General features: G+C 49.7%; 2 protein-coding genes across 2 annotated transcripts in view; one reads left to right on the top strand and one right to left on the bottom strand.

The window, feature by feature from the left end:
- The window catches only part of trol (terribly reduced optic lobes), a 256,374-nt gene that overhangs the window by 186,081 nt on the left and 58,939 nt on the right, over window positions 1–11,354 (top strand). Inside the window, exons 11-14 of the mRNA XM_025308098.1 lie at window positions 2,361–2,477; window positions 7,650–7,763; window positions 8,363–8,476; window positions 10,709–10,816. Of these exons, the coding sequence (XP_025163883.1) occupies window positions 2,361–2,477; window positions 7,650–7,763; window positions 8,363–8,476; window positions 10,709–10,816 (453 nt within the window). The remainder of the gene's footprint in view (window positions 1–2,360; window positions 2,478–7,649; window positions 7,764–8,362; window positions 8,477–10,708; window positions 10,817–11,354) is intronic.
- Window positions 1–11,354, bottom strand: part of LOC112590724 (uncharacterized) — a 58,936-nt gene that overhangs the window by 21,889 nt on the left and 25,693 nt on the right. The window lies entirely within an intron of this gene.

Consider the following 11,354-nt stretch of genomic DNA (forward strand, 5'->3'; position numbering starts at 1 on the left):
CGCAAAAGCGGCGGATGAATGTTTCAGCGGCGCCCACGCTCGCGATCCGCCACGACAATTAACGGGCGCAACGGAATCTTCGTAATTATTCTATGGCGCCGCTTCAGTCGACACAGCGCGGCCGCGAATTATTTATCGCGCGGCGGTTTCATCACTAATAAAGCGCTGTTTCATTTTTCCCCCTATCCCTCCCCCACACCCGCGGGGCCGCTCCTCGGCCCGGCTTTCGATTGGCTGCTTTTGGCCGCGCGCTCGAAGCAGCCGATATTAATTTTTCCGCGCGAACCAAAGTGCTCCGGCGTTAATTATTTCGATAGACGAGACCGGACACCAGCGAGATCGCATGGAAAGCTAATCGGCAGATCGCTGCTGCGAGATTTCATATTAAACACCTTCCAACCGGTGTCTCTCTCTCTCTCTCTCTCTCTCTCTCTCTCCCCCTCTCTCTCTCTCTCTCCCCCTCTCTCTCTCTCTCTCTCTCTCTCTCTCTCTCTCTCTCTGGCTGGTGAGCTAATTATCCAACTCGATATCAGTAGCCCAATTCTCTGTCCAAGCCAATTCTCTTTCCAAGCTTCGCGTCGATGACAGTTCGGTGTCCTTCTGGTCGGAAAAAGTCCAGCGGCTTTTCGCTTTGTCTCTCTCTCTCTCTCTCTCTCTCTGTCTCACAAAAGACTCGTCGCTCCCTGTGAATTCGTGTGACTCACGTTGCGTGTGTCCCCAAGGTATGCTCGTGCAATGGCGGCGGTCATCTACGTGACTAATTCACGCGGGGGCAACTGTTGATCGTCACGCGGTGTCCATCCGCGCGGCGCGTCCGTTCTTCGATCGTTAACTAATTGCCGCTTACGGCGGCAATTAGAGGTACGGCGGGGGCACGACGATCGGCCGTAACTCCTCGTTCATTTATAATCTCTTCCGTGAAATTTCCTCGAATGCGTGCTAATTAATGGCCCGGCGGCGTGGACGCGCGCTCCTAGCGCGCCTCGCTCGGCCGCTAATTAATTCCTCTCTCTCTCTCTCTCTCTCTCTCTCACCGGTAGCTTCTTCCTCCGCGCTGTGTGTGCTCTTCTTCTGTCCTTTTATCGCTCTTACGTCAGCGCGCGATGTGCGGTGGTTTTGAATTACCGTCCGACACGTCTTAACCGCATTGGCTAACGCACCGAAATATCGCTCACGGCTTGCGTCAGTCCTTGAGTGAGCGGTCTGTTTTCCTCAACTGCATCTTCGTGCATTCTCCGCGGTTGACGCGAAACAAGCGTGTATTTATATCCAGAGAGTGTCCCAGACCTAGTGTGTGACCTCAGTTTGATCCGGTGGTTCTTCTGAACCGTTCGCGAAGATTATTTTCTTCGTCGAAAATCGAGCGGGACTTTCCGCTTGTGTCATATCTTTCCAGTCGAAGTCCAGAGAAAAACTCTGTTAGAAATCCTAGTCGAATCCGCTTGAATTGATAGAGAAAATAACGCAGAAAATAACCTTCTTCTTGCTCATATTTAGCCACCCGCCGAAGATTGAGTTTGCAAAAGTTTTCTGATCGCTCATGAGCTGGGAAATTGCAAACATCGATGTTTCCATTCAGAGGAAGTTAGCTCTGCATCGCTCGGGGAAGCACTCGGTAAAATCAAAGTCGCGAGGACGTGGGAGACTCTGTTTATATAATCCATAATAAATACAATTCACCCAAGCACAAATGTAATTTATATAGAAAATATATTAGACTGTGTAACGCGTATATAAAAACATCTCACACACGTTTATACGGGCACGTTTACCAAGCACGACAATGGCAGCCCGAAAGAAGCACGCTCGCGAAATATCCATATCGCGTGATGTACCTTGGAATTCGACAATGTTTGCAGAAGCAATTGTCCAAGCTTGCTCCGAGCATAGAAGAGGCAAAAGCCTTGGAGCAAGAGAGAAAATTGTAGGAAGATGCAGCTGAATGGAACGGGCCGGAGATTAATTGGACGTTGCTTCCTTGGCTTTCCGTTCGCTTACAGACGAGAGCCTAATTCAATGGGAGCTGATCTGTTGTTAAACATCAAGCAGGAATGCGATTTCATCCAGTCGCCGATGAATCGTCGCCGACGATCATGGCGCTTGCTCGTCATTCGTGTTTCCCTCTCTCTCTCTCTCTCTCTCTCTCTCTCTCGCTCGCTCGCTCGCTCGCACTTTTTCTCTTTCTATATGTGCCATGTCCGTCCGACAGTTAATGTCTAATTCACGTCAACGTAGTAAACGTCATTCTCAGCTATGTGTGTACATGCCATCTCTCGAATTGACCCGCGTCAGTCGGGTCGTCGTGCCGTTCTCTCGGCGTAATAAATCTTCCCAGATTAGCCGGAGTGCCATTCTTACAGAGTGCAGGGATGACCAATTCGAATGCGCGGCTGGTTTTTGTGTGCCTATATCACGGCGCTGTGACGGATTCACGGACTGTATCGGTGGAGGGGACGAACAAAATTGTCCGAACACGAGTACGAATTGTCTGTACTGTTTTGCTACAACGAGCCAGCCGCCACACTTGCGCGAGGCATATGCAAATCGGCTGCTCGCGTTGGAATCTGAAACGAATCGCGTGCGCTCGCGCGCGCGATACCGGACTTTTAGCTTAATGCAAGCGGAAACTTGTGTTCGCGACATGTATATGCATACACGCATGCACACGCGTACATATGTATGTATGTGCGCGAGCACAAGTTTCCGCCTGCATTAAGCTAAGAGTCCAGTATCGTGGAAAAGGATATGTACATATATATATATATATATATATATATAATTTTTTTTTCTCTCTTAAGTAACACGAGGAAACGCCACGACATTTTTTCTCGCTTTATGGAGATCGAACTGCACGTGTCACGGGCAGGTATGTTAATTGACGATGTCCGTGAGATTCCAACGCCGGTAGTTACGGGAACGCAAGGCTCGGTCGAGAAGTTTAACACGTTCGCTGCGGCGAACGCTGCCCATCCCATAATTTTTTTTTAGCGAATCAGACGGTGCAACGAGAGTAATTTCGGGTCTCGCGGGCAATGAAACGAAACGATTCGTTCTTTTTTCACGAGGCAACGTATACGCCATCTTCCTTCGCGCATACGTCGTTTCGCAAAATTGTGACACCATACAAAGATGCAATCGTCACATTTGATCTCCGTGGAATCCGAAATTATCACACGAGCCGATAATCGCGCAAGATAGACCAAAGACTGATTCTCACTGCCCGGTTAGACAGCGGCAAACAGAAGTCTGTCGATCCTCCGTCAAAAGATTCCTCGACGCTTCTGTGTTGGAGTACTCGCAGGACTCGTCATCCCGCTTCGACGGAACATTGACGGAACAACACTCGACGGAATCCTGCTTGCCGTCGTCTAAACGGATAATGAAAATACCAACCTTTAGTCCGTCTGCGTAAAGACAGAAAGAATCACCGTTGTGACACGTGAGCGTCACAAGCGTCCCCTTGCCAGAGATCGACGCGTGCGAACGTGTTAAACGGGTTAAACGGTCCGTGTTAAATGGGCGCTTGCCCATTAGAGACAAAAGCAAAATTACCGTACGCTTTTGGCAAGGCGCTTCGCCTCTCGCCATTTTTCGTCGAATGGAAATTTTGTGATCGTGGAAATTGGACTCGATTGTATTTCGAAAGGCATCTCGCGGTCTCGTGTTCCCGCGTTTGCACGATTCCGCGTTGCGCAAATGCACACACACACACACACACACACACACACACATATACACACAACGGGACATCGCAACACACATCGACGGGCGAGAAGAGGTAGGTACGATTCTCTACTGGCGTCTTGGGGTCTGGCGGCGGGTAAGGATATGCCGCAACACGTACGAATTCCCATTCTGCGTGCCCGACGGTGCCTGCACGCGCAGCATGACGTTTGACCGCAACTCGCAGCTTCTAACTCGCCTCGGAAACGGCGCATGATAATCCACGCACGAGCCTGATCGCGGAGTTGCTGAACGCAGAGAAGCTTGCCGACGGGTGCGCGACTGGAATCGCGGCGGCGATTCCCCGCGCTTAATTGCTCGCGCACGGCAGCGATGTCGTCCGTTTCCTGGTGCGCGCTTCTTGCCCGACGCGGCCGCGGGGATTGATTAATTCGCCGCGAGGGTGGCCGCAGCGGAAGGAACTCCTAGGGAGATCCATTGAACGAGCACTTTTCCCGACGCCGAGGCCGTCCGAGACGCAACACGCGCTTGTGTACGCCCATGGACAATGATTCGTCCCGCACTTGAGGTCAAATTTTAAAGATGTCCACCCTAGAAAAATTCCCCAGAAAATTTCCATCCAGAAAAATAAATCCTAAGAATCGCACGGCGGATAAGCGACATAAGCGGCAAAACGAATGCGTTATCCTGGCACTTTTCACACTTTTCACGCTGAATATATCTAGATCATTGCGGCACGTCTTGCGTGCCGTCCGAATATAAATTTACAAATAGCTATATAGAGATAATAACAATAATAATTATGTGATAAATCATTTTCCCATCACATAATTGCGATACAAATTTCTTATCACTTTGCAATTACTTTTGTTAAACACATTGCGCTTGTACTCTTGTATATCTCTTATTATGCTATATCATACCCGTGAATGAAACATTTGGACTTCATCAGTGAATATTAAATATCAAGTGTGCTAAATTGTTCTCTACTGGTGTAATATTAATAACTTTGCGGCAGCTGATGCGTGACAGCGAATATTTTTGCAGCTGCAACATGGTGGGCATCTTCCGGGCTTGCCCGGATTCTAGATCAGGTATAGGACGAACCATGAGTGTACACACGAATATATACGCTCTACGTCATGTATAGAGTGTCTGGATTCAGGCGGCCAAGCGATCGTCCGCAGGTAGAACTCGTTAAATTGAACAGAACCCGTCCACCGTCATCTCATAAACTGCCAAAGTAACGATTGAAATATTAAGTCTCTTTCACGCTGAACTAGGCCGCGCTTTTTATCTTTAGGACGAGACGACTGGCAGCGTCGAAGAGAAGAGGAGCAAAGATCCAGTATGCGGTATTAATTCAGTTAAACATAATGAGCCCGTTAATAAAAGAGAATTGAGACCGATCAGTGCGCGCGATGTGGTGGGACGGATTCTTGACACGAAGTGTCATCCAAAATGTCTGAATCTGTTAGCCATCTCTTGGCAGCTCGTCGGCTGGCGCATAATGCTGGACAGTGGAAGCGCGCAGTCTCGTAGTGCTGGAGTGTTCTTCATCGCCTTCACTGTTCAGAGATTCCGACGTCTTGGATGAGACTCTGCCCGCAGGGTTCGTCCCATCGGGTCATGCATATTCATTTGCCAATTTTCTTTCGTTAACGTCTCGATAATTACCGTGCTGGTTAACGAAATGGCGGACAGAATGATAGTTTTCCATTAACGCCTAACGAATTCTGCCCGCCCACTGCGAGAACCAAGACACTTAAATCCAGACACTCTGTACGCTTGTCCATTATATTCAGGGTTACTCGAGTAGAAATGTAACTAGCTGACCTTACACAATAGCCGGTAGCAGCGGGTTAGTATTAAATTTTATGGATCGTTAATCTAGCAGCTTGTTACCGGCTAATTATTCACTGAAATGAATATCCACTGAAACAGAATCGATCTTGTGACCTGACTGTTGTCTAGCCATTACATAACAAACGGGAGAACAGAATAGGCGATGCTCTGTCTGTTCTGAAATATGCAATCTACCTATCATATCGCCATTTATTTTTCGCGTATTTTGGAATTGGCTGGCAGGTCAAATTGTTCGGAGAGGTCGTATTGTTTAGATAGAAATTAAAATAAAAAAGGTACAGACGAGCGTTATTGGCCGGCAACTATTTCTGACTTGTCATCGCAAAAAGATTACTGTGTAATTGTTGTTTCGCCTGGTCGTTAGCTTATTTATACAGCCATTAGGAGCGAACGTTACGTTATTGACTAAAAGCGACAAGTCAGGCACAAATTCCATTGCTGCTCGGAGACTTGTTGGATTGACAATTTTACACATATAAGCATAATATAAGCATAATCGAGAATCGTATGTACACGTAACCCTAATTACAATGGCAAGGTACACACTCATTCTCACGAATGCCGTGGCGTAGGTAAATCGATAGCTGCAAAAGATCCATGCAGCTAGCATCGTTTCTAGCTATTTATCTCTCATGACTGTCCAGAATAATCCAGAAAACGGATGTACGTCCAAAGAAAAAGTGACATTTTATCAGCTCGACGTAATAGAAATACAATCTTCATGATCAGCATAATGAAAATTAAATTGCCATCATATGTGTACAATTCTAAATTTTCATTACGTGCGTAAGGGGAATGCGTTAGGAATTTTCTTCATGGATACGATAAAAATCCTAATTTTATTATCTACACAAAGTCACACATAAATACACAACAAAAATATACATAAAAATTGCGAATTCTCATGCATGCGCTGGAAATTCAATTTTCATCATATACATATAGTGGAAATTTCAAATGTTCATCGTGAACATAATAGAAATACAATCCTCACACTGTCAACACAATGGAAATTCAATTTTCATCATGCGCGGAATGAAAATTTCAGATTTTTATTATGGACGTAAAAAATTCCACTCTCGTTACAAACGTAATAGCAATTCAATTTTCATTTTGCACATAATACAAATCCTATTAATGTTCTTCATCGAGAGACATAATCTTGCTCATGTAATTCTCACTCGACGAATCGTCAAGAGATCGAAAAGTCCTCGAAATGTCACTTTTTCCTCAAACATGTTCCCACGTCTTTAATCAGCAGTCACGAGAATTACGTGAACCGAAACGTCACGCGGCTATCCGACAAGTACTTAAAAATAATTTATCGACGGTAAGACATTCGCGAGACGCGCTGTACGCATACGACGTCGTGCGTATGCGACACATATATGTACGTGCACACAAATCAGCAGCAAATCGAGATCTTAGTCTCGGCGCGAACGTTTAAAAAATTCGATGACGATGAAGGGCGAGCGCGTCCCGGTCTCATTTAGCAGAGCGTGTAAAGCTTTAATCAGGTTTCATATTGATTCTTCATCGGCGTATCCGCTGACACATTTTCGAGTATCGCGTATTCCCGACGCAACGAATATCCAAAGTCACCAACACGAGCGTCGCGCCGGGCAGATGAGCAACGCGCGACACGTGTATTTACTATGGGTCAAGTGGGCTTCTGCAAACAGCTGCCGTTTTTAATTAACTAAAGCGGACCATCGAATATTTTCGAATACGCGGTGTGTATCGCGCGTGTATGTACTGATTACCGATATCGCGTAAACTGCACATATTCCGACGACAACCGGTTCAAACGGCGACAATAATTTGCAAAAAAAATACGAACGCATCACCCGACACCGCGCGGTCTTTTGCGATACCTCTTTTTCCCCCTTCCTCCGACGGAAAATAGAAGCCCCTTTCGCTGAATCAACCCCCGATGGTGGCGTCACCGGTGCGGAGCGCCACCATCGGCGATATTTAATTGGGGAGGGGGGGGGGGTATTTGTTCCGCGCATTTCTTTATCAGTTTATTCACTTTTCTACTCGTTATTATTTATGTGTATTTTTTATCCTATTTTCGTTCTCTTTTTTTCTCGATATAGCACGATGTCGAGCGGACGAGTTCGAGTGCGACAACGGCTCATGCGTCAGCAAAAGTGCAAGATGCGACGGCCGAAACGATTGTCACGATCATTCCGACGAGTATAATTGCACCGGTATATAATTTCTTTCTTTTCTTTAAATCTCCTCCGGAAAAATTGCATGTGCTTCACCGTGTAGTCATAATCATAATCTCGTCAACATACTCCGTAATATCCAAACTTAATCCAGTGCAGTTCGTTCTCTCATAACGGACATCAACTCGAGACGGACCGTTCCGTTCGTTACTCGTCTCAACCCGTACCGCGATATTTCCGCCATTCTTTATATTTTGTTAAAAATTTTCCCCCATGCCCTTTGCTTGTTTCTTCCGCGATTTAAGCCACGGACAACTCACCTTGGGAAAAATTGTCTCACCCTATAAAATCGTTGTCAAAAAATTTTGCAATATCCAAATTTAATAAATATGATTTCTGTTCTCTTCAAACGAACGTCACACGTCTCCAGTTCGCTCATTCCGTGAGAAACACCGTAGTACTTCCACCTTCGTTCGCATTCCGTCGAGAATTTCTCCTCCCCTCGTCCGCGGCGCTCCCCGCAGAGCGAACCCTCCCCTGGGGCGTCAATAAACTCATTTACCTGCCTATCTACACTTTGGCAAACCCCGCGAGTGTACCACTACACATTGATCTGACGCTTTTATCGTTGTTCTCAGTGACCACCTGTAGCGGCGATCAGTACCGGTGTATGGACGGTATCTGCCTGAGTATCGACAAGCGCTGCAACGGAGTGGCCGACTGCCGCAACGGCGAAGACGAGAGCCAGTGCGGTAAGCTAGCTCGTTCTCCTCTCCTCCTCGACCCGAGCGACTTTTCCACCGTGTGTTTCTCCCCGTCGTCCGCCTCTCCCTGCGAGAGGCACGAATCGCACGGGCGCGATCGCGCCAGCGGCGTCTTAATGAACATTTCAGCGAATTTCAGCGGAGCAGCGCGAGTCCTACATCGCACACACGCGGCAATTATTATTCGCAATTAATTGCCGAGCTCGACCATCAGCTTTGCAACCTGATCACTCGCCCCGTCGCCACCGGCTCGCGCGGCGACACCCCCGCGCGGTAAACTCGCGTCGACGCTCTCTCCGCCGAGTGTGGCGGTTATTCGACGCGATTATTCACGAGCGATCGAGAGGGGCGCCGCCCTGAGCTTCAAGCGAGCGCGACAAACGCGCCTGCAAAGTTCAACAGCGCGATTCTCACGAAGGCAGGCACGAGTGCCGCGCGGACAAGTCACGCAGCGTGGCGATCTCCCTCTTGCGGCGAATCCGCCATCTTGATCGGTGACGTCGGAAGAGCGAGAAAATGCGCTCCTCTGGAACACGCTGAAATAAAACGAAAGAAAGTGCGCTCGCGAGGAATCAATCCGCGAGAATACGAATATCTGCGATCGCGAGTGTCATTTCCCGGATGCTCGCGGAGAAAAATGTTTGGTCGGGTGAAAGAATCTCCTGCTGAGATACGGAAATTCCGCTTGAAGTTACCGGTCTGAGTGATCAAGATTTCCAGCGAACAGAACAGCTCTGGTATCTTCAAGCAGAAATTCCAAATCGCTCATACTCCACCGGGAAGTCGCTTCATTCGACCAGACATTTTTCTCTCGCTTCCGACGTCGTCAGTCAAGATGGCCGCAGGATAGAGTCGCCTGAAGATCGCGAGACAACATCGCGAGACGAAATGATCGCGCGAGATTTCTGTCGAAGTCGAAGGAATCTCCACGCCGCGCCGGATCCTCCCGGGGGCGGTTTTCACCGCGGCGCCGCGCCGGCGGCAACCCCGTCGCACGGTTCGCGAGCGAAATATTCGCGCCGCCTTCGGCAATTCGCGAGCTGCGAGAGATCGAGCAGTGCGTCTGCGTGTCGGCGGCGGTCCGAGAGTAGCCGGCCGCTGCCGGCCCTAACGCGAATAATATACGTAAACCTAATTTCCGCCGGCACGCTCCGCGTGACTTTCGATTTACGATTTTCCACGCTGACCGAACTTTACGCTCGGTGCGCACCCGTCGCGAATAACGTCTTTCCCGAAAATAGTCCGGCCGAGAGAGCGTCGTTGCAGCCGGCTCGCGAGCGGGTTTTATTGCGCGGGATCGGAGCCAACGCGCGGCTCGTTCGCTCGTGCGTGAAGAAAGCCGCCGCCGGGCGGCGTGTCTCCGTGTATCGGGACGTGTTGAATAATTTGCACAGCGGCGCTTCTGTTTCTCCCGGTAAAGCACGAAAGTGCCTCCCGGTCCCGTTAACGTCGGCGTCGCGGCTCCAATCGAGGGTCCGCTTGTTGACTCAACTGTGCGACGTCCTCGGCGCTTTCGTCGAGACGAGAAGAGCCGAGGCGACGAGGAAGGGACAAGCGTCGAAGGACGAACTTCTCATAGTCACGGGATAATCCAGAATACGGCTCGCGCAGTATCCTTCGCGCGCTTATACGCAGCCCGTGTTCGTTTCGCCGATGAACGCGAGACGGAGATATCTCTGCGCTCTGATTGATCCATTCTCCCGAGCGGGTACGCGCGCGAGCCGTCGCGCTTTCGCTCGTAAGAAGTCCCCCCCCCCATGCTCACGCACTAACCTCTCGAGCACTGCAGCGCAGCTCGAAATATCTCAGCAGGTAAAAAGGCGTCATCGAATGTCCGTTTCTACCGTCCAGCTGATTGTTGACCAGCACGAGGCCGCCGGCCCGCCGGCACGCGGAGTCGCGACTCCGTTCGCCGGCGGTGAACCATGTCGTGAGTCGTGAGTATCTCACCGATCTCTCCCGGTGTCGTCGCCTTGAAACATTCGCACAGCACCGATCTGTGTCCCGCTGGCATCGCATTTTGGACGGGAGATACGGTCAGGGTCGAAGGGCTTGCTTGAGCCGCGAGCGCGCGCCGGCTTGCTGCGGAGGGCCCTCGCTCGCGAGCGAGCGAGCGAGCGAGCCCCTCCGAGAAGAAGGGGGTGGGGAACGCAGCTGACAATGGTCAGCGGGGGGCAATGCATCTTTAAAACGCGCATGAGTGTGTGGTGTATGGAGCAGGTTGCGGAGAGGCCGAGTTTCGCTGCACGGATGGCCGCTGCATCGGCTACGAGTTGCAGTGCAACGGGGTGAACGAGTGCTCCGATGGCTCTGATGAGAGGGACTGCGGTAATTATAACATTCCAAGTCTCACCTTCCCTCCACCCAGTATACTCACACTCACTCACTCACTCACTCACTCACTCACTCATTCACGCACACCACCGACCGACCGACCGACCGACCGACTCTCCTCCCCTTTCCGCACGTAATCGCGCGTACACGCGCGCATTTATGTATTCATCGTGCGTGCGCGAGACGGGACGACGCTCGAGGAGGCAGGACGTCGTTCTTAACGTCAGATTATAACCGGCAAACTCGCGTCCGAACGTCGCTGCTTTCAACGTCGCGAGGCTGAACGTCGTGGTCGCTCGCGGGAACGGCAGCGGCAGCGTTCGCCGCGAAAACAAACTTTCCGCGCGACGGACGCTTCATCGATCGGCAAATTTACGTACGAATGATTAGGACGCATCTTGGATTATCTTTTTTTTTTTTTCTTTTTTTTTACTTTAAAATATGTCGCAAAGAAGACGGAATGAAATCGCGAGTCATCTGTACGTGTTTGAGTAACGTGGGCATTCGCTCCAAAGTTGGGCAGTTTTTTATC

The sequence above is a fragment of the Harpegnathos saltator genome, unplaced genomic scaffold (genome assembly GCF_003227715.2).
Source record: "Harpegnathos saltator strain DR-91 unplaced genomic scaffold, Hsal_v8.6 scaffold139, whole genome shotgun sequence".
NCBI lineage: Eukaryota > Metazoa > Arthropoda > Insecta > Hymenoptera > Formicidae > Harpegnathos > Harpegnathos saltator.